General features: G+C 50.3%; 1 protein-coding gene across 3 annotated transcripts in view; it reads right to left on the bottom strand.

Annotated features, from left to right (window-relative positions):
* Window positions 1-11456, bottom strand: part of KIRREL3 (kirre like nephrin family adhesion molecule 3) — a 782703-nt gene extending 771247 nt beyond the window's left edge. For 2 of the 3 annotated variants that reach the window (XM_075909298.2, XM_075909299.2), the window contains exon 1: window positions 10667-11455. In XM_075909298.2, the coding sequence (XP_075765413.1) occupies window positions 10667-10721 (55 nt within the window). In that variant the 5' untranslated portion in view covers window positions 10722-11455. Of the gene's footprint in view, window positions 1-10666 lie in introns of all 3 variants that reach the window. The other variant, XM_075909300.2, reaches the window with a different exon arrangement.
* Window positions 11457-24022: the final 12566 nt, after the last annotated feature.

The raw sequence follows: 24022 nt of genomic DNA, 5'->3' as shown, positions 1-24022 counted from the left end.
CAGACCCAGCTCATTCATCATTAGTCACCAGGAATTGGTAGTCTAGGAACAGCATAGACTGTGCTCCCTCTCCCCACTTCCTTAATCAGCAAGGCCACACAACTCATCTGTGGCATGGCACACCTCTGGGCCAGCCAGGTCTTGCCCCACCTGTAGGGTCACACTGGAATCTGCCCCACCCTGACCCCGTTGCTAGCAGCATGGACCTGGCTGGCTTTGACTTGGGGAGGGAAATCAAGCCACAAGTATCACTGGCATCAATGGCCAGCATGCAACAGCTGCCTTAAAAACACAGGGGAGCTCAGATCCCCAGTATTCTGTCTCGGGATGACGACGGGTAACTGGTTAACCCAGGGAGCAGCCAGCCACAAGCAGAGGGATGCTCTGGCACCGCCAGGCTCCTGCACGGGGCAGGAAGTTGCCCCCTACAGAAGTGGCTCCTGAAAGTGGTAGCAGCGCTGCCGGCCCCATGCCAGGCTGCCCCTTCCGGCCCTGTGCGGGCTGGGAGCCGGCAGCCCCACACAGCACTGGAAGCAGCCTGGCTGGTGTAGCCTCTGCCTGTGGCAGGTGGGAGGGGGGCGCTCCCGCCGCCCCCATTTAATCAGTTAACTGGTTGAACTTAATTTTTAACTGTTTAACTAATTAAATGGGATTTTACATCCCTAATTCTGACCACCTCTCTCTAGAGCACAGAACCGCACAGGGAATTAAACACCAACAGCTTTCCCCTCATCCGTCCCCAGACTCCAGCTCTGCCCTCAGCCTTCCAGGAGAGTGGGAACCCGGCAAACTGCTCCCGGGAGCCCTGTGCCGGCAGAATGGCTCTCCTTCATGCAAGGCTGCTACTGCCACCACCAGGCTGAATGGGAAAGTGAGGAGGAGCCGCAGCTCTCAGCCTCTACCAGGTGACTTGGCTCATTATCGGAAATACAAGGGTATTTTCACACACACACACACACACACACACACACACACACACACACACACACACACACACACACACACACACACACACACACACACACACACACACACACACACACACACTACCTGTCTCTGGTTTGCATTTGTAAACCCTCCTCCCAAAGTCTCCAGGCTCTTTGCTCACCATCGCAAATGCATGAGCTGGGCGAGGTGAGATTGTAATTGAGACAGAATCTTGTTTGACTCGGCAGCAAATGCCCTGCCGGTGACCAACGGGACCCCAATTAGGATGCACTGCTTGAATCAGCTAAGACTGGAGAGGGTGGCAGCTCACAAAACTAGACAGACACTTCAGGGGGACAACCCCAGAGGTACGAGAGGTGGGTTAGCTAACCTAACAGGGCTCTCTCCTCCGGTTTCTGTGGATTTCGTCTGCCGCTCCTTTCCAGCTAGGGAGAGCGCAGCTGCTTTGCAACTTTGGGAATGCAATGATGCCAAGACCAATCCCACACCTTGCTGTGTGATTTCTGCCCAGCTCACGCCTGACATGCAGCCTGCCTCATACAAGACACAGCATCCGGTGACATCACTGCGGACGGAGATGCAAAGTGAGGTGCAGCAAGAAGCTGTGATGGATTCTTCCTGCACAGGCCACTTGGGAGTGGACGTTGGGCTCTGGGGGTCTGTCAAATGTCATCTCAATTTATTGGCCTAGTTTTAGAACCTCCTCCTCCTCCAAGAAGACCCACATGGGATCTCCTAGCCCCATGGCTGCTTGGTACAGAGCAGCTTTGATTCAAGGAACTGAAAACAGCTCTGGGATGCGGATTCCTCTCCAGCATCTATTTGCGTGTGCAGTTCACCACGGCGGGCGCATCTCATTCGCGGTGCTCAACAGCAAAGACGAGCCAGGGGAAAGCTCACATCTCAGCTGCTTTTGGGGACCTTGGATCCAGATCATTGGATCTAGAGACTGGACTCTGCCCTCCAAATACACATTCAATGCCAAGCTGCAAACAGCTCCATTCGGATCTCTGTGAACCACTTTCATGTCATGTCTGGAGTTGGTGGCTCCTGATTTACACTGCTGAAAGATAAGGATCCCCCATAAGTTCTATTGTCCTAGGCAAAGTCTCAGGAACATTTATATTCACTAAGGAAAGGTAGTGGCTAAAGCTAACACAGAGTTATCAGGCTTTGAACCATGGGGTATAAGTCCAGGGCTGGGGAGAGCAAGGAGTAGGCCCCTCATGCTTCCCACTTCCTCTGAAGGATCGGGATGCCAGATTTCATAGACCCCCAGGGCTGCTCTAAACTCCCCTCTGTTCCTCTGCTGACCTAGCTTGGTATTAGCAGCAGCAGCTGGCGAATCACTGCATAAGAGGACAGCAGTTGACAGGCTTTCAAGGCAAACAGGAAGCCTCCAAGATGTTGGCCACCTGGCCACTCATAAGAGTGGTAGGGGGCAGCTGGCTTCTGCCCGAAAGCAATCGTCAGGGGCTTGGAACCTCCTCAACCGTCCTTTTCGCCCACATCTAAGGACATCTGCTCTCTGGCCTCTTCGCTCTTGCTCTCCTGTACCCGCTCTCTACACACCAGGCAGGCCATCTGCTCCCCCAGTCTCAGCGCAGCTCTGTTCTCAATTTGCTTGCACTGTGGTTTCCGAGGTGCTACACAGCTGCATTTTCAGAGTTACCCTTAAAGGAACCTGGTATCTCCGGAACACCGACCCTTCCTTTGGTCCTTCACTCCACAAACTTCCTTCCCTAATTGTGTCCCTTTTCTTAGAGATATCTGCTCAAATGCTCTCTCCAATGCATTTTGATCCCCTGCCACCCTTTCTCTTCAGCCCAAAAGCAGGCCAGCCACCTGCCTAAAGGAATCAGACTCTCACACGACAGCTTATCGTGTGTCTTTGCTATCCTCCAGAGGCAATACCATCTCCCCTTCCCCTGCCCCTCCCCTCCATCCTCCCATGCAGATCATGTAATTCAACCTGTACGACAGGAAATAACTCCTTGCAATAGAAAGTTGCAAAAGCAGCCCCCCACCCCTCCAAGAACCCAAAGGCCAGTCCTGTTTTGCACACTGTCATCTAGAAACACGTGCTGCCCAAGACTGACTCACTTGGGCCTGGTAAAGAACTGCAATGACTTATCTGAGTTCATCGGCAGGTCCTGGTGCAAGCTAGCACCTAGTGAGCCTTGTACATTGCAGCATTCACAGCACAATGGGCTCTTCCCCCAGTCTCCTAGCCAAACAATAGTTTGGACCAGTGATATCTGCTGTGTTTGCGACCATGCCAAAGTCTTCAGCCCATCCTACTTGGAAGACTATATTTGGAATCCACCAGCCAGCCTGTGGTGAAATCACTAGCTAAGACCAGCTAGCGATACAAGTTGGACCGGATCAGGTCATAGTGCTACCTACAAGACCGCTTTATTTTAGGCTAGTGCAGGTCACACCAGTGCTTAGCTCCTCTCAAGTAAGTGGGGCACTGGAACGTCCCAAGGGGAAGCGCTTTGGCAGCATATTTATAACCAAGGTCAAAGCTTTGTCCATTCTGGTTGGGAACTCAATGTGTGTGTCAAGATCCATCCCGCGGAGAAAGAGCAAATCCTTGAGTTCCACCCACTTGGCAATTCAGGTAAAGCGAAAGAAAAATGCCATTTTCACAGCAAAGCCCAGCTGCTTTTCTTGAAATAACGTACAGCTTGCCAGACCCGTGAGTGATCAGCCTCCCACCCCAATTTTGAGTCCTCATCACCTTTTGCTGCACCTTTCCCATCCCCCGCAAAATGGTGACTTCCAGCTGCCCTCTAGCTGCAGGAACCCACAGGTCACCAAGTAATCCCGCCACTGCAAAAACCAGGCTGGCCACTACGCGAGTTCGGCTGTCTTAACATGTTACCAAATGTACAAGCAGTGCTGACATTTATTTAATCCTCATAGTACTGTTGACTGTGTACTTACGGAAACATCGCATGCTTATGGGAGACATTTGTTTCCAAGCAGCTTATGCTAAATTGCAGTGATATAAAGGAAACACTTATCCAATATTGACATTTACTGACTCCTGGCAGTATACCGCCTGAATACTCATTTATACCACCAGAGGGGAGGGGGGGGATGGAAATAATCCAGGCCCTTTAGTTAGGATCTCTTTTCAGGGGTTAAGCATTGTTGAGTTAATGACAGAAATGGAAGGGTACATGCCCAAAACAGCAGGAGTAGACAGAAGAGCCGTGCAACTTTCCACTCATTCACGGTCACTTCCTTCTTCAGGAAAGGATCATCACCTGGGATCCATGGCGCAAAGCTTTGATTCCCTCCTGCCTGACAGTAGCCAGGAGAAAGGCCACCGATAAGGAAAGAAAGGTGTATTTTAGCCTGTAGTTATTAAGATCCCATATGCTCTGCTGCATGGATTCCAGACCCTGAACACACTATTCCTGCAAGATCCTTATATATCCTCACATAGGAACACAGAGTTATTCAATCAAATTCACCCACACAAGAGCTGGAATTTACAGCCTTCAGTTCCACTGATTTCAATGCAGTGATACAAGGGATGAGTCTCCTCTTTACTGCGTAGAAAACTATTGCAATAAACCCGACCCCACAAAGTTTTTCTTGCACACGGAGGTTAATTATCCATTGCGTGAGCGTACTCCATTGAACACTGATCCTGATGACTCCATACACGGAGGCATCTATTATTTTTTGCTGAAGATCTGATTGGGTCAAATTAGTGTTAATGACTGGTAATTATTAGGAATGTGAAAGTGTAACCATGTTACACCATGAACCAGGGCTCATTGGTTAACCTTTATGTATACACGCAGGCTCCCAGTACGTGCAGGGAGTCGCCGCTGTCTCACCCCTCCTCCCCGACATGCAAGGGGGACAGGTAGGAGCCGGTACACGTGGGGAGCCAGCTTAAAAGCGGGCTGCCTGTGTGCACCGGCTACTGGGGAGCAGATGTCACCCTGCACGTACCCACTTAAATTTTCAGCGGTTACACAGCTACTTCATTAAACACATTTTAACATCCCTATTAATTATGTGAAAGCCCTTTTAAAAGTACTACAAAATTCTATAGCTACAGCAGATTTGGGGGTTACTGGTGTAGTTTTCTCCTCACGTGGGGGGTGCTGCATGAACAAATGAAGATGAGATTTCATTTTAGAGCTGAATCTAACTATACAAATCTTCTACCTCCCACTTATAACGTGACATTTAAAGAGAGCCAGCAAGTGCACAATCAACTGCTAACCGGTGAATGGAAAGCATGTTTTAAACGTTGACTAATGCTGAACAGTAAGAGGCAGATCCATCCCTCATGAACTCTTTAGACAGCTCTCCCTGCTCTGCTTTTGGGGTTGATAATGTCACTTTGCTGATCATCTTTAAATGGATGCTGTTGGATCAAACTGGAAACCGTGTGGGTTTGATAAAGCCTACAACCAATAGAGATGATCTCATAGTCATTTCCCTGCAGTCTTTGCAACCCAAACCTTGCAGCATCAGGCAAGCACAGGAGAAGCCAAATGTAAGAGACAATAAAACAAAAAGTGAAACTGACTAGCCTGTTTTCTATTTGTGCAAGCAGAGACAAAAGAGGAAACCCGTGCCATTAATTTAAAAAGCGCACTGAATATTAACAAATGTTTGTGATTTAATAACATACAACATGAAAGAGCAGTGACCCCTTGTTGTGACTGAATGAAGTGGGTAGTGGAGATACTGCTTAGAAAGGGCCTCTTTGGTCCTGTACTGAATCTCTCTGGAGAGGCTCTACTGATGGATTTCTACCCCCTACCCATTTGCATGTGCAACCCCGATCATCAGAATCATATGGAAGTGGCTGGACAAAGCCCAGAAAAGCAGTGATGCTGCCTTAGACCCTGGGATGACCTGACAGCCCTTTTCCATCTACAATATGGTGTTGATTCTAGTTGCCTCTAGTGCAGTCTTGCCTTGGGCTCCTCGACATTGTACAGAGAGGAGTGATTAAGTCACCGGCCTTACATGTAAGTCCTGTCAGAGGTTCGTCTTTCTTTTTTATCAGCATCTTTCTGCAAGTTTTGTGGTCCACTCTAGGGATGTTAATGGCTAACAGGCGAGGCTTACCAGCTATAGTGGGCTTGTGTGGGCTGGTACAGCCCTCACCCACTGCAGGCAGGGGGCTGCTCCAGCCCTGTGGAGCCCACTGCAGACAGGAGGCACTCCAGCCCTGCCAAAGCAGCCACCAAGGTGCGCTCTGGGCAGGGGTTCTCCAGCCCGTCCAGGCTGGAGCCGCCCCCACTTTAACCGATTCAATGGGGGAGGACTAGTTTAACTGGTTAACTAATTACATCCCTAGCCCACTCACCATCACCCACCAACCCCATTCTCTTCCCTCATAGCATTACAGGTAGAGGCAAATGCCTCACCTGGGTATTCCCAGCCCTTTGCTATACCTGGATTTGGCATGATTCCCCTCTTCACCTTAACTTCATGGCATTTGTTTTCTGATTGCCAGCCCTGATAATGGTGACACACTACAAATAATACAATGCTGCATGGTTTGGTTTTAAAGAGCCCGCTGCAAGGCCTGCAATCTCTTCAAAGCCAAGCGGCGGGGGGAAAGTTCTGTACAGATCCTGCAGAGCCAGTTCATTTACAATCTCCTAAGCATGCCAGTAGCAGATAGCCAGAGGTACTTCAGATCCTGGAGGGCAAGGGCTACTTTCTGAAAACCCCCAGACAGACACTTCACTGGCATTGCTCTACTGGCTCTAAATTTACACCAGGGGAACTGAGATCGGACTCTGGCCCAAGGACATGCCCCACAGAGCTTACAGTGAGACAGACGCAAGAAACTGGCATGACAATTCTGAACAAGGGGCACCTACGGCAGATCACGTCTGCAGAGGAAAGACTCCCGACAGAGGCCTGGGTTGAGGAGGCTCTCCGGAGATGGAAGAGAAGCCGAGGTCTGTTCCAGGCAAAGAGGCATATCAAAGGAGGCACTAAGGGAGTGGGTAACCAAGGCAACGGTAAGACGGTGGGCTAAGGAGCACTCCCGCATCAGGCCTCGGCTGGGGTGGGCAATTGGACGTGGTTCCCCAGGGTTAGCCTCTGGCAAGCTGCCATTCACTTTATTTACCTGAGCGTGCACAGGTACAGCCGCTCGCAGCTCCCGTTGGCCACGGTTCGGTTTCCCAGCCAATAAGAGCTGTAGGAAATGCTTTCCCAGCATGCACCGCTTCACACAGCTCCCATTGGCAGGGAACGGCAAACCATGGCCAAGAAGAGCTGCCAGCAGCTGTACTTACAGACGCTTAGGTAAATAAAGCATCCAGTGGCCAGCCAGGGGCTAACTCTAGTGAACTGCATCTGGCTCGCAAGGCACTTATTGCCCACCCCTGGCCTAGCCACTGCCTCGCCCTTAACGAGACTGTAGGGCCACCACTGCTGGTTCCCATGCATTCATAAATGCTCCTCTACAATGAATGAGTCACCTCCATGGTACCTGGCTCTGAGTTGCAGACCTCCACCGTTCTGTTGCACCAGGCCATGGGACCGCCCTGGGTGGACTGAACACAGCAGATTCACAGGCTCTCGCTGTGAAATTCTACATGAGCGCAGAGCAAGGTTGGGATTTGGCTGTGAAGGCACTTTCTCGGGACCTTCCCATGACTCAGCATCTGACAGAAGGCAGGTGGCTCCCATGTTGCTATTTGTTTCTTCCAACTTCCGTTCTTTTGGGTGAGGGGAAAATAACTGAACATGATTTTTAAAAAGCCAAGGTAGTGAGCTTCATGCTTGTGGATGACAGCATCAATTCTCTTCTCAGCAAAGGACATATCTCTACACAGCAGGAGGTAAATTTCATTGCGACTTTAGCCTAGCTACAACCAGGCACTATGGTACTGACAGATTAGGGAAAAGCAGCAAACAACTGAACAGTCACCACAAAAAAAAGAAGAACCCAAAGAGGCTCCACAGACAAAACTCAGTCAGCTGTCAACTTTCAGAGCCTGAAGTCAGGGGTTTAGGGCTATTTGCTGAGTAATCACAGAATAAAAGAACCACATTCACCCCATACCACCTTAACAGAATTTCACTCTGAGCCTTTAAAGACACCGGAATCAGTTACAGGAGAGACCATCACTGTCCTCCATCATTATTCCATAACACCTCTCAGTGCAAAAAAGAGATGGCTGTGGATGAGATTGATGTGGAGATCTGCTTGAGACCTGGCATTGTACAGCGAGTCTCAAAATCATTCTGATAACATGCTTCAAAAGGGCCTACCAGGAAACAGAGGTATATTAGTGGACCCACCTCCGGCAGGAAAGATGCACTTGTGAAATCCTTGCATGGGCAGGGAAAAGGGAGGTCAAATCCATCTCTCCTCAGCCAACCCGTAAATGGGAATCCACAACAGCATGAGGCAACATGACAGACCCCCCTGCAGGAGGAACCCAGGGAAGTATGGTCATCCCCACAAGCCCTATGTAGGTTGGCATCATTTCCTGGGATAGCATCAAACCAACCTGCCACAAAAATTCATGAGGTCAATTGAGGACAAATCCTGGGGCAGAAATTCAGTGACCTTACCTGGAGAATGATTAGTTACCTGCGATGGTCATGTAAGGTCCATGCCTGAGATAAACGTCCCAGGCATGATCCTTGCATCAGACAGAGATGATCTTTGCTCATCTCCTGTGCTGGACTTGAAGGAGTAGGAATCCTGAGTGTGCTAGTCACACACATCCATCTGGGCAAAATTCACTGGTCGTGTCAGTGAATGCAACTCTATTGACTTCCCTGGGGTGGCGGAAAGGATAGGTCTGACTCACTGAGTTCAGGGGGTATACTCATGTAAGTAAGACAAGTGAGGTTTGTCTACATGCTCCTGCCCTCATGAGGTGTAAATACCCCGTGGGTGCATACCACCTGCATCAGTCAACATGCCGCCTGTATGGTTCATCGCCGGAGTGGCACTCTTAAGACCATGGGCGCATGTGTTATTGAATTCATTGGCACAACGCCCAGGTGAGAATAACCACTACCAGCCCAGAAGAACAATCAAAATGGGAAATTCCAAGGGGAGAGGGGGCACCAATGTGTCCCGGCAACAGCCTTCAGCTCCTGGATCTGTGCTACCCCTTCCACAACAGCCCCATATTGGAGAGGGGCTGGAACAAGACGCATGCCAGCGGGCTAGCAGCCTGGCTGCAGACCGTCACATTTCTCAGGCGCTGCAAGCAACAGCTACACCCCGCTGCATTTATCCTTCATACAGTAGGCACCAGCCCGTGTGCAACGTTAGCCGCGCTGCCACAGAACCCGACATGAATATGCAAGAGTACCACAGGCACCCCGCCAACAGGTCGCCGAGGAGAGGCCGATCAACTAGACCACACAGCAAAGAGTCAAGAGTTGTGGATCTACACCGCAGCTTTCAAAGACCAAAGCTCATTAAAAAGTCCTAATTAGAAACAATGCCTGGGAAGGAAGGCAGAAGCAGGCCTTTCTAGAGCTGAAAGGCAAACTTGTGCCGCTCTGCTAGTAAACTGCCATGCAACCTCCAGGGAGAGGAGGCACTCGGGGGCAGGGAGTTGACACTACAAGGAAAATCCAGGCAGCCAAACTGCTTATATACCTGACCCTGCCGCTGCCTCGGTGTTCCCGGAGAGCTCAGATTTGTTCTGCCTGAAATTGGCATGGCAGACACAGAGGGTTTCTTTTGTGCAGAAGCAACTGCAACTGGCTCTGCCCTTTAGTACCATGGGGGGACATGGTGTTGGGGGGCACGCAGCAGCCCACAGCTCAGAAGAGAAAGCAACAAGTGGGTATCTGTAGAGTGCTATGACTTCTACCAGGAGCTGGCCACGAATGGCCTATGTTTGGCGAGGGAGGAACTGTCGCCCATGTCAAGCTGTGCTCTGCCCCCAAAAGTTTCAGCCTTTATTGAATCAACAGATAGGTCTTCTGGGTGGTTTCTTTGTACCCTCTGTGCCCTGCCCTGCACGAACACCTCCATGTGACACAGCTGGCACTCGGCACTGGCACCCGGAGAGAGCACCACCACTTCCATCTGCCAGGTCGCTAAACGCTACCCTCTTCATTCCACAGGTGACTGGCAACCGGTGTGACCTGGCAGCACAGCTCCGAAATGCCACCTTCTCCTGCCCAACACTGGGGACTGGCTGCTCAGTATCAAAGTTGTGTGGGAAATTCCTCCGGACTGCCCAGCCCTCTCCAGGCTCCAAAACACAAGGCCAAAAGGGAGCATCGAATGCCCCTGCCATGGGCTCCCACATGCACACTCCTCTGAGACACTTCTTCCCATCACAACACATGCTGCAACTGCAGCCCCCCTGTCATTAAGATGCTCTCCTCCCCCCTCCCAAGGTAAAACCACCAACCCAGGGACAAGAAGCTTCCCTTGCAAAACAAGCCTGCCCCTCGCTGGGGTCTGCTGGGGAAGGAATCCCGAGCCGCGTTTACACACAGACAGGAGCTAACGAGCGGAGCCGGAGCAGAAAGAAACTCATTTGCATGTTAAACATTTGTTAAGGCGAGCTGCCTGCGGAGAAAGCAAAACTCCAGGCTGCACTTGCCAGCGGAGGGACCTTCCCCCATCGCGGGGGCTCCCCAGCGGGCTGGACCTCCCCGGCCGGCGCCAGCAGCCCCCGCGCCCTGCCCGCACACCCCACTTTGAAACTCAGGCACCGCCGGGTCCTACCGTGGCTGAGCAGCAAGCAGCAGAGGAGCAGCAGGTCTGCCTGGAGCGCTTTCATTCCTCGGCGCGGGGCGAGCCGGAATCGGGGCTTCTCCGGCGCCTGCAATCCTCCCGGAGCCGCTTCAGCAGCGGGCGAAGGAGTCGCTCCGAGCCGCCTCTGCCGGTCTGGCTCCTCGCAGCTCCATCCTCGGTCTCAGCAGCCCCGCCGCCCCGCCTCTCCCTGGGAGCTCCTCCCCCAGCAGCCGGGGGCTTGACTGACAGAGCCCAGGCAGGGGGGGTACAGACTTGGGGAATGCAAAGGGCGGGGAGAGGGGTTCGTGCCTCTCCCCCTTCCCAAGCACCTGCCGCCGCTGGCAGCCCGCAGCAGCCGGGGCTTTCCGCGGGGCACCAGGTCTGGTGGAAGGGGCGCAAAGTGGCTGCACACGCGTCGCTCCAGCTGCGCGCAGGCCGGGAGCTCAGTGCGCGCTGGGCGAGGAACGCGCCCCACGCCCGCGGCGGGCGCAGCGGAGCAGCCCGGAGGGCGTGGGGGGTTGGTTTTTCCTTTGCTTTGGAAAGGTTCGCGCCCCGCCCCTGGGGACCAGCCCCGGGCTAGCGCTTTCTGCTCCGAGGCAAAGGAGCCAGCCCTGCGACGGGGCGGGTGCCCTGCAGTCTCGCTAACTTCTTAGTCCAGGCGGCCTGCTCGCCCTCCGGCCTGGGGAACTAGCTTTGTCAGCCAGCGCGACTCAGCAGCCTCCATGGGCCATGCAATGTGGCTGAAGGACTTTGCGCAAACTCTGCGCTTCCCGGAGTGGCTAGAACAGGGCTGGGCAATAATTTTGGGGGGGGGGGGACTCCAAGGTTTTGGTAAGTGGTCAAGAGGCCGCACTTTTCTATGGATGGGGTGCGGGGTCTGCAGTGGAGGCTGGGTGCATAAGGGAGCTGGGGGAAGGGGACTGGGATACAGGAGTAGGTGTGGGGCCTGAGAGGGAAAAAGGGGGTTCACAGCGCTCCTCCCACCCCCCACAGATGGAGCTGCCAACCTGGCGCTGCTCCCTGCCTGGAGGTCCAGCCAGCCCAAGTGAAAGGCTTGGTGGGCCGGATCCGGCCCCTGGGCCATATCTTGCCCATCCCAAGGCTGGAGCAGGGTCCCCCACCTGCACTTAGCACGCCACCTAGTTCACACACTGGCATCTTTCCCCCCGGGCTTCCCTGGGAGCTGAGTTGAGTTGTACCGGCCTAACCCTGCTGGTTCCAACCTGTGCAAATCTCAGACCTCCTGTTCCAGAGCATGACAGCCAGCAATTGTCAGTGGTCAGGGAGGAACTTCCCCTCTGGTGCCCTACGGCAATTGCTGTGTCCTGGCACAGAGGTAAACAGGATTCCAGCTGAGTGGAATTTAGGCCACCAGAAGGTAACCTAAATTCCACCCAGATAGAATCGCATCCTGCACTATTGCTGTGCACCATTAACCCCCTGCGGCGTTCCACCCCGGAGCTGTGTCTGTCTCTCGGCTGCAGGCTGAGTGATATCTGTGCACTGGGATCCTTCAGCACAAGAGGTGCTCAGGGAATGTAATGTTCTCTGCTTCAGACTCATTCTACACACAGATTTGATTCACTGGTAACACTTGCCCTATTTCATCTCGCTGTATTTACTAGCAGGGTGCAAGGCAGTTAATCCGTACCTGAACTGCCTGATGTAGCTCTAGGGAGCTGTGTGACAGTTTGTATAGAAGATGCTGCACAAATTATAATTGTTCAGTTGACGCTCGTGAATCACCACCAGTGTTTGCTAAGGGAATACAGTAGCATATCTAGAGCTATGACCTACCTTACATAAAGTGCACCATGACGCTCAGACCAGAGAGACTAGAGATCAGAACCTCCGCCTCCTGAAACACAGGCCTCTCACACATGACAGATTCTCCACTACCTCAGCACTATAGGGCTTATGACACATAGTTAAGCTTCTCTTTGCTTCAATCAAATAGAGCATCAATGCATGTAGTGGCCACGTCAGTAAGGATGGAAGATGTTACTTGCTTTGAGCAACCACCCAGTAGCATCTCACCCTTGCGTTCACTGTATTGTACGGCATGAGTGCAGGCAGGCAAACCAGCACGAAAGGACTGTGTCTCCCCCACCTGCCATGGTGCTGGCCCTACCATGAGGCGAACTGAGGCGGCCACCTCAGGTGCCAGACTGTGTGTGTGGGGGGGGGGCGGGGTGCCACTAGGACCCAGAGTGTAGAAAATTGTGTCTGCTGCTGGCCCAAGCAAGGAGGCATGGGGGCATCATTTGAGCTCCCCGCCTCAGGTGCCAAAATGTTGCGGGCTACCCCTGAAGGCAAGGCAAGCAAAGCAGCTTTCAAAGCTGATATTCCCCTTTGCTGCCCAATCAAGCTGTGCTTTCTCCTGCATCGCTCTGGCAAGAGCAAGAATGTTCCCTCCTCTGTAACATTCTATCTGTTTATGCTCTTCATGGGACTGGGGATATTGGGCTTGTCTGCAGAACTCTGTTCCAAAGGATTTATTCAGAATATGTGGATTTGGGGTGCCATTTTCCCAAGATTGCATTACAGTGCATGTGCTGGGCACTTGGCTTTGCTTCTCTAAAGCAGAATAAAACAGGATTCACCCCGGCTGCATTTGTGATGGCCACAGCAGGGCAGGTTTAACATCCCCAGAGTTAGGGGCAGGGGCTCTGAGCCAAGTTTTCCATACAGTCCCAGCTGTAGGGCATACGGGACTCATACACAAGGCAGGGGAAGTTCTCTTTTCCCCAGGCTGGTTCCCTGTACCCTGGAAGGCACTGCACAGTAGAAAGGCAGCATCAGTTTCACTTTCAGCATGCTCATCCCTGCTCTGGAGATGCCGGGCAGCTAGAGAAGGACACCACACATCTGTCCAATCCAGGGGCAGAGGCTTTCAGGGTGGCTGCTCAGAATTTCAAGGAAAAGCTGCACAGAGGGTACAGCAAGGCCAGAATGCTTAGTCCCATAGCCTCCCTCCCCCGCTATACTCAGAGCCCTTAGCCCCATAGAGAAGCCAGGGGAAAGGATTGGGGGAGGGTTGTACAATAGAGATCTCACCCCCCCCCCCAAAAAATCCCTTCCCTCATGCAACCAGCCACCCACATCAGCCAGCAGCATCAAAGCACTTTCAAAACAGGCATCAGGAGGGTGTGGGCTGGGGGGAAGAGTCATCCTAGCTTCTCAAGAAGGAAACAGCCTCTGAGTGGCATGAAGCCCAATGAAGACAATGGGAGCAGCTCAGCACCCACACCCGGACCTTGGCTTTGTCTTCCCGGGGCCCTTGAGTGAAGGCAAGAAGCAAGTCAAATCAGCCTTCGTGCTACAAGCCAAGCAACTAGAGGCCTTGCTTCAGCATCCCCCTAGACCAGGGGTTCTCAAACTGTGATCTGTGGACCGTCCACTTTGTAGGTGGGCCACGGCTCGAGGCTCAGTCCCCGCCTTCCCGCAGCAGCTGGCCTGTACTGCTGCTCCAGCCTCCCACCCCAGGTTGGGGCGCCAGAGGCTTTCCCCGCTGCTCCCATTGGCTGGAACCATGAAGTCCAAAAGAGCTGTCTACACTGCCCCTTCTTGTGCAAGAAAACCCCTCTTGCGCAAGGCCATTATTCCTGAAAATAATTGGCATAACGGCATTGAGCAAGAGGATTCTGGCAAAGAGTCTCTTCTACAAAGAGTCTCTTCTACAAAAATGGTGGCTCATTAGGTATGCAAATGAGGCTTGGCGATATTCCACGCTTAGTCTCGTTTGCATATTTCTGACATGAGAAGCCACGAGTGTAGACACAGCCCAGAAGAGTTAATCTGACTTGTGGGAAGCCCTGAACCTTCATCTTCCTTTCCCTCTCTCCCTTCTCCTGCCTGTGGGGCTGGAGCACTAGGGGAGTGAAGTGTGTTAGTTGGGGGCCACATCAGTGAGGGTGGAGGTTTGGGGGGGGTTGCTTCTCATTTTTGCATGGCCCCCAACTGATTTTTCTGTGGATCGGTGCCCCCCCTGCCATAAATAAAGACAATGTTGAAAGCTTTTGGTTGGGGTTTAAATTAATATTTTACTTTATTTAAAATGAAGTTTGGTAAACAAACATGATAAAGTTAAAGCGCTTCATCTGTTTAATGATGCTGATTTTGATGAATAATATTTCCTTACTGGTTATCCATGCTCTCTTATGGCATAGCTGCATATTTTACTTTCTATGCTCCAGTAACCTAATATGAATAATTTAGTATTTAAGGTATTTAGAGATAAGTGAAGGCTTTTTGTCATCATGGCTGGCTGGTGGTTTGCACTGAATGGGGAGGACCAAAAAGTTTGGGGACCACTGCTACTCCTCTTTTCCCAAGGACACAGCTCTTCACCCCCAGCCTTGCAGTGCTCTGCTTCATTTTCATGACTTCTTCCAATTAGATCACCTGGCTCCAAACCCTAACAGCCTAATAAGCCACAGCTGCCAGCCCTTGTGACACTAGGCAGCCTTTGATAGTTAGTGCCCTCCTTTCTGCCCAGGGACAGGGGCGAGTGGGTGGGTTTACATGGTCTCCCATCACAGACCTCTCTGATTGATAACCCTGAAAATATTAGCCCATATTTCCACAGCATTATTATCCAGAAACGGGGTGGGGAGAATCTTAAAGTCATTTGCAACAGTAACTAAAAAGAGACACAAACCCTGCCCAGGGATCTCATCCCCAGCTGCTCAGATAAGTGGTCACCTCTAGTGTGGAGTGCGGCAGCTTTTAGACAGCACACAACTATGTTGCATAACAGTTAAAGACAGGAAGTGAGGAAGAATTCTGCATCTATCTGAAACTGCAAGGGGGCACTTGGGGGCACTGAATGTAATTATAAAATGAGCTCTATACAGTAATTATGGCTTTGGAATCTAATTACTTACAGCTGTGCCTTTGTGCTAAAAGGTGAACTTCAAAGGGAAATGGCAGAGTTCTCCAGAGTTTTGTACTAATATCTTCAGAAAGCCCCCAAGAGCCAGGAAACAGGGTCTGACAATGCGCAGATTTGCGCCCGTTTCATTAAACCAGTGCAAATCTCTCTGCGGATGCACTGACATTGATTTAGCTGGCACCTGTCTGTTTACAGGCTAAGCTAACAGAAGCCAGTTTACATTGATTTATGAACTATTGATTTATCCACACACTTAAGTGGCACCAATTTCACAAAATCAGTTTAGAACAGAACAGTGGTGAGCAACCTGCCTCCCACGTGGCATGTCGGGATTCTTTGTCTGGTCCGCAAGACGTTTTGTTTACCATTGCCCATGCGCAGGTTTGTCAGGTTCCTTTGGTCTCTGTCCGTGTCATTTTCTTTCCTACCAGTGTTACTAAAGTGACATGCAAATAAAGCAAGTTACGTGAAATGAGATGCATGCTGATTGCCAGGGCTCGACAAATGCAATCTACTCGCCCATGCTCAGATCGCTGGGCAGCGTGGCTAGTGAGTGGGGCTCACCGTGGTTCAGCAAGCCCTGCTGATTGCACATGACATTGACAGAAAGAGCCGCACGCTCCCTCTGCAGCCAATCAAAGCGCTGCTCAATTGGTACACCTGCAGATTCTAGATATGTAAGCACAGTTAGCAAAACTGTCTGGAAGACCATCTTGATTAGAACAATCTAGTGGCCCACTCAGATGAAGGAGGGTCCCTAAAGCAGCCCCCTCACTAGCAAAAGTTGCCCATCGCTGGTTTAGAATTGTACTTTTAGTTAGATTGCATAAACCCCCATGTGTGCATAGACCTGGCCTAAAACAGGCATCAATATGTTATCGTCTGACAAGGGCAACTCAGTTTTCTTCATGAGCTCAGTGATTACCTAACCTGCAATGAATGCACCAGAGCTATGCACCTAATGCACACTTGAGATAACATCACAATGTTGTTACCTGTAGAAGGATGGGATTTTCTGTTCAATTTAGTCTCAGGGGGTAGCTGTGTTGGTCTGTAACTTTAAAAACAATGAGTAGCCCTGTGGGACCTTAGACACTAATACTATATACGCTATATATATATGAGCTTTTGTGGGCAAAACTCACTTCATGACTTTATCATCTAATGTAAGCATGCAACTACCACTGGAGTTTGTTTGACAGCAGCTAATAGAATAGGAGGTTCTATTCCTGTTTCTGGCACGGGTCTGCTAGGAATCAAAGGGTAGGAATAAATGGTAAATTTTTCAGAATGGAGTAGTGTTCCCCAACGGTCCTAGGAACAATCCTATTCAACTTATTCATAAACGATCTAGATAAAGGGTTAAGCAGTGAGGTGGCAAGTTGGCGGACAATACTAAACTGTTCAAGATAGTCAAGACCAAAGCAGACTGTGAAGAACTTCAAAATGATCTCACCAAACTGAGTGATTGGGCAACAAAATGGCAAATGAAATTTAATGTGGATAAGTGTAAAGTAATGCACATTGGAAAAAATAACCCCAACTATACATACAATATAATGGGGGCTAATTTAGCTACAACTAGTCAGGAAAGAGATCTTGGAGTTATCCTGGATAGTTTTCTGAAAACTTCCACGCAGTGTGCAGTGGCAGTCAAAAAAGGAAATAGGATGCTAGGAATTATTAAAAAAGGGATAGAAAATAAGACAAAGACTATCGTACTGCTCCTATATAAAGCTATAGTATGCCCACATCTTGAATACTGCGTACCATCTGTATGCAGTATTCATCTTTATCTCCTCATCTCAACAAAGATATTTTGGCATTAGAAAAGGTTCAGAAAAGAGCAACTAAAATGATTAGGGGTTAGGAACAGGTCCCATATGAGGAGAGGCTAAAGTGACTGGGACTTTTCAGTTTAGAAAAGAGGAAATTAAGGAGGGATATGATAGAGGTTTGTAAAATCATGAGTGGTGTGGAGAGGGCGAATAAAGAAAATTTATTTACTTGTTCCCATAATATAAGAACTAGAGAACACCAAATGAAATTAATGGATATCAGGTTTAAAACTAATAAAAGAACTTCTTCACACAGCGCACAGGCAACCTGTGGAACTCCTTGCCAGAGGAGGCTGGGAAGGCTAGGACTATAACAGAGTTTTAAAAAGAGCTAGATAAATTCATGGAGGTTAGGTCCATACAAGACTATTAGCCAGGGGGTAAGGAATGGTGCCCCTAGCCTCTGTCAAAGGCTGGAGAAGAATGGCAGGAGACAAATTGCTTGATTATTGTCTTTGGTCCACCCCCTCTGGGGCACCTGGCACTGTTGGCAGACAGGATACTGGGCTAGACCTTTGGTCTGACTCAGTATGACCATTCTTGTGTTCTTATGAGACCATGGGCATGTCATGTCACTTAACTTCTCTGTCTCTTCTGTGGAGTTCACCACCTGTAAAGTAGGACAATGTACTAGAACTGCCTGGAAAATAGCAACAACTGTGACAAATTTCAAAGTAAAATTAAAAAGGTTTTTTTTCTCAATGAAAGCTTTTGACAAACTGAAAAAATGTCCCTTCATTTTTTCATCCCCAGATGAAGGATGATATCAAATCCCAGCAAACGGCCAAGCACTAGGTGGGTTTTTTTTTTGTTAATTCCACATCTTGAGACCACCAGTTGACCACCTCTGGTGGTGTGAGAAATAGGAGCCCTAGCAAAGACAGGACACGCATTTCTGTAGGCTTTTTAACCACTGTGTCATATAGCTTTGCAAAGTGCAAAAGGGATGCAGAGACTAATTAAACTTGCACTAGTTTGAAATGTGAAGCAAAACCTGAGCAGTGTTAAACCACATGGAGTGAAATGTCTGAATGACTTGGGCACAATTCTTGCCAGGGGAAGCCAGGCGGTTCTAAATGGTGCTGGTTACTGGCATAAGGCAAGAAGCCAAAATAAGAATGACTTTAGCCAGCTGAGAGAAGCCATAATCACTTGGAAATCGGCTGCCAGCAGTCTTATTGCTTTTACAAAATGGAACAAAAACATATAAACACAAGTAATCGGAAGAGCCCATTAGAGCCGTGGAGACACATTTTGCTTTCAGTTACAATGGGGTGAAGCAGCACAAGTTGGTAGAGCTCCCCCAGGTTTGTCAGGGGCAAAATTTGGCCCATGACTGTGCAATTATCTAGGGTGAATCAGCCAAACTGGTCCAAAGCGAGGTCTAAAATTCTAAAGCGACTTTTGTCCCAATTCTTTGCCCATTAATGATTGGATTTGTGGTGTTGGGGCAGGATGAAGGGTCGTTGGCAGAACAAGATGCAGAGGGTGTTAGGATTTCAGGGACACCATGCAATGCAAGACTGTCCTTTTTCTTTATCAGACTCATATGTTCTTGCCATACACCTGCTAGACACCACTCTGCAACAGCAACATTTGGCATTAAATCCAGGCCAGGATGAAGTCAGCTGGAGTTTTGCCATTGACTTCAGTGAGGCCAGGATGTCACCATAGCTCTTCTCCTGGATGAGCAATGGGCACCTTATAATGTCCACCTCCACCTCCATGTGCTCTCGCACAACTGGAATGGTTACGCAGAGGTGCCAGATGGCAAAGCCCTCCTTTCAGCAAATAGTTCCTTATCACACTTTTTGGTTATGTGTCTAATCTGTCTCCTTGGCAGCTGATGGCCAGCTGGGAGAATTGTGCCTTTTGTTGGGGGGGTGGAGGAGGTGGGGAAGGATCCTTCATGGCAACTAGGATAGATGCAAAACATCAGAAGACAGCAAAAGCCGGCACTTTTCTGACTCAGCTGATTGTCGGCCCGTTTGCCAGAGAGGGCAGGAGACAGAATGCTTGAAAATGCTGTGGCTAAAAAACTAAAGCAGCCTGACAAAATGTTTTTTAAAAAACTACATGTATATGAAACAAAAGACAGGACGATGCAGCACTTTAAAGACTAACATGCCAATTTTCTTCCACAATTTGATCTGAGGAAGTGGGTCTGGCCCACGAAAGCTCATCACCTAATAAACCATCTTGTTCGTCTTTAAAGTGCTGCATAGTCTTGTCTTTTGTTTCAGCAAGACAAGACTAATACAGCTACATCTCTATTACTATTCTACATGTATATGAGTGAGATTGGCAGAAAATGGGGCCTAAACAGCAGGACAGCTTGAGCCTACGTAGATTTTGTTGTTGTCTATTTTTAAGCACATGGCAGGGGGAAGGCGGAAATCACACTTTTCCCTTCTATGGTTTGTAAAATGTTTTTCTCACCATTAAAAAATGTGTTTGCCAAGTGCTGGGTGTTCAAAGAAGGCAGGGTAGTCATGTGGTTAACACTACACTGGGGCTTAATTCTCTGCAACAGGCTTTCTGAACAAACGAGATAGGCCCAGATCGGCTGGCATTGTCTTCATTGTATGAATGGGGAAACTGAGTCATGAAGAAAGGAAGTGACGTGTGCAGAGTCATCCAGCAGACCAGGGGCAGAGGCAGGAATAAGAATCTACATCTCCCCTGGCTCCTCCTCTGGGATCTCATCCACCAGGTCACCCTGCTGGGCTAAACGCCACTCTCAGGGAACACAGGAAATAGCTCTGGAAAAGAGAGGCGCAGCAGAAGGGAGAGCGGCACACAGCTGAGCTGATTACTGTGTCTTGTCCCACGAGGATGTGACCACCCCACTCTCATGCAGAAAATCTGGGAGGGGAAAATCCACGAAGTAAGAGAGGTACGTTCCTCCCTGGGAGCTTTCAGCTACAAACCAGGCTCTGGGCTCTTCTTTTGCTGGGCCTTCCAACTTCCTCAAATCCATGGAGAGGCTGCTCCCATAGAACTGTAGTGACCCCTGCCAGGGCAAGGTGGAGCAGCTAACAGCTGGGGGGGCGATTTCCAAAGGCAGACAGGGGCCTCGTGGGATTTTCAGAAGTGCTGAAGATGCCTTTCTGCACACTCAGCTATCTAAATACTTTTGCAAATCTGGCTCTTTGTCTGTCCTCGTAGATGGGTACACACACCACCGCCCCAGGGGGAGCCCCGAGATGGAGCCAGCAAGACTGCCTGCTGCAGCATGTTTCGGCAGCATAGGCTGCTGCCCATTGGTGGGGCACAGGAGCAACCCTACATCTGGCCCTCTGTGGAAGCGCATCCTTTCTGGCACACTAGGGCCAAATCCCGACCTCGCCATGGCCCTGCCTCTGAAGTCAGTGAGAGGGAGAGGACAAAACTTGCACATGCTCCCAATGCCCTGAGTTGTGAAGATGTGCTAAGCCGGGGCTTTGTCTTGAGCATAGTCCCTCGCTCGTGACGTGCTGGTGATATTTCAGCCAGGAGTTCACTTTCCTTGCACGGCAATGATTCGCTCACCTCCCACTTTGTCCAGTCCTTTCCCACCAGGAGGTGGAGTCCTGCCCTCGCCTGGTGAATTGGCTATCAGGGTGTCCCAGGAGCCAAGAGCAGCCCCTGCAGTGTGCAGGGAGGCAGATGGAGAGAGAGCAGAAGAGAGCAGCTTACACAATGGAGCCTCCACTTCCGCACGGGTGCAGAGATGTTTCTCGCTTGACAGGACACTCGAAGGCTCTGCCTGGCCCATTTTCAAGGTAGTGCCCAGCTAAGGCTGTTTCAGAGCAGTGCCGGGCATGCTCGGGAAGGCCCCAGCTGGGTCATCCTTCATGCTGCCAGGTTCTGGAAGGAGCTTTGCGTTCTGAGGACCCATGAAAAGGTCTGAGGTGCTGGAGACATGTGAACAACCCTGGTATGGAGGGAGACAAGATGCATTGGCTCTTGGGACCTGCTCACAGGGATGGCCGATAGGCGCACTGGGTTCTGCGGCTACGCTGGAATGTCTGAGCCTGCTAATGAGGGCAGGGTAGCGCGGCGGCTAGGTTGAACTGCGCATATGGGTACTCAGAACTCCAGGCATGTCCAGCAGAAGCCTCTGGCATACCTGTGCCCACAGGATTTGGGCAGGCCCTTAACTGCCATGGTACAACCAGCTGGGAGGTGCCAGGAGGCCCGGGCACAGTGGCTGCACACGCAGAGCTATGAGCGTCCCCGAGTGACGATGCCAGGATGCGGATGACATGCCTGGTTTTGTGAGTTCCCATTTTGGTTCAATGGGTGTTGCCAAATCTGGGGCAGGCCGGAGGCAGCTTTCCCGACGCATTGTTCCAGGAGCTCATCCAATCCGGCTGGAGATAACAAGCGTGATGAAGGGGCCACCCTCATCCAAGCCAAACCAACAAAGTTTAGTATGTTCTTGGGGTCCTCCCATTGGCCAGTGGTCACCAGAGGGATGTTGCCAGGCTTGCCTGCTGGAGTTGAGCCCAAGCCGTTACTGGTACCATACACAAGTGCGGCAACAACCACCTTGTGAAAAAGGAGGCTAAGCAGAGCTCCCCGTAGCCTGGGGACCCACAGCCTGCCATGCATTTCCAGAGCTCCCTCCCCGCTTGCCGCACGCTTTGAAAAGGCTCCTAATCTGAAGAGCATCCCGCCTAGAACACTCCCACTCCCTGCTGCCCGTCCCAGTAGACTCCCCTTTGAAAGCCATCCTGACAGAGGCCAGTAAGGCAGATAACAGGGTGCAACTCAGCTCTCTCTCCTGCCTGGACAGCTGCCAAAAATCTCTGCTTGTGGCACCTGATAAGCTCTCCTACAGCAGGTCTAGGAACAATGCAGGGAGAGATAGGCAGGCTGGAGAAACACGGCCAGAGAGATGCTAGGAGACTTCCCGGGTTAACCACAAAGAAAGGGCTTTGATGACATTTCGGTTCATGCAAGCACGGCAAGAATGCTCAGCGTCCCGCTGCGGCTGTGAGCTCATCCTGTCTTAGAGAGGAAGCAACACTGGGCCAGGTCACTTCTCGGATGATGTGCAAGGTGCTGGTGATGTGCATGGTGTACAAATGGGGGGAGGGGCAAGATTCAGCAAGTGTCACTTTTTTCTTTGCATTCCTATCAGAATCAATACTCCGGGGCGGTGACTGGAGGGCGGCCCCAGTCCACTGCCATCATTTAACTCCCTGCAGCAGTTTTTCTCTCCAAAATAAAAGGTATTTCACATGCTGCCTCGGACACATTTCTGGTGTTTGTAGGTGAGATGGTTGTAGGTCAGGAGTTCCTGCCGCTTCACAGACACGATCATTTCTCTACATCAGTGGCCCCTGTGATCCCATGATACACTGCCATCTAGCTGTCTCCAGCCCCTTCTCTATTTGGCTCTTGTGAAAAAGATCCAGTCCATGACTAGGGCACCTAGCTGCTATGGTGATGCAAATAATAAACAATAATTCTCAGAGAGCCCAACTGAACCATTGTGGGGCACTGTAAAGCCACCCATTTAAAGAGAGTCCCTGCCCCCAATGAGCTTCCAATTTAAATACACAAGAGAAAGAGTGGACACAAGGAAGTTTCATTAGTCTCCTTCCTCCTGAGGCATGGGAATTAAGTGACGTGCCCAAGGCTACACAACAATCTGTGGCAGAGCTCAGAAATAAACATAGACCTTTCTCCGAATCTAGTGCTTCTCCTCACAAAGCCAGCCCTTCTGACATAAAAGGAAGAAAAGGTCTGTGATCTCATCCATTGCTAGGATGTCTGGAGTTGAGAGATTCTTGGAATAGGGATCTAGGCCGGGCTCAGAAGAGATCCCTGTATATATGCACATGTATATAAGGGAACTGGTAAGGTTCATGCCATGTTCCTTATCCACGGGCCTTGTGGATAAGGGAGAAGCGGTGGATGTCATATACCTAGACTTTAGTAAGGCATTTGATACGGTCTCACATGATATTCTTATTGATAAACTAGGCAAATATAACTTAGATAGGGCCACGATAAGGTGGGTGCATAATTGGCTGGATAACCGTAGTCAGAGAGTTGTTGTTAACGGTTCTAAATCCTGCTGGAAAGGGATAACAAGTGGAGTTCCTCAAGGGTCTGTTTTGGGACCCGTACTGTTCAATATCTTCATCAATGATGTAGATATTGGGATACAGAGTACGCTTATTAAGTTTGCAGATGATACCAAACTGGGTGGGGTTGCGACTTCTTTGGAGGATAGGACATAATTCAAAATGACCTTAGCAAGTTAGAGAAATGGTCAGAGGTAAACAGGATGAGGTTTAATAAAGAGAAATGCAAAGTGCTCCACTTAGGAAGGAACAATCAGTTCCATACATACAAGATGGGAAGCGACTGTCTAGGAAGGAGCATGGCGGAAAGGGATCTAGGGGTCATAGTGGACCACAAGTTGAATATGAGTCAACAGTGTGATGCTGTTGCAAAAAAAGCAAATATGATTCTAGGTTGTATCAACAGGTGTGTTGTAAGCAAAACTCGTGAAGTCATTCTGCCGCTCTACTCTGCACTAGTTAGGCCTCAGCTGGAGTACTGTGTTCAGTTCTGGGCGCCACATTTCAAGAAAGATGTGGAGAAATTGGAAAGGGT

Source organism: Pelodiscus sinensis, chromosome 25, assembly GCF_052426305.1.
Source record: "Pelodiscus sinensis isolate ZL-2025 chromosome 25, ASM5242630v1, whole genome shotgun sequence".
NCBI lineage: Eukaryota > Metazoa > Chordata > Testudines > Trionychidae > Pelodiscus > Pelodiscus sinensis.
This window is presented reverse-complemented; position numbering and strand designations above follow the sequence as displayed.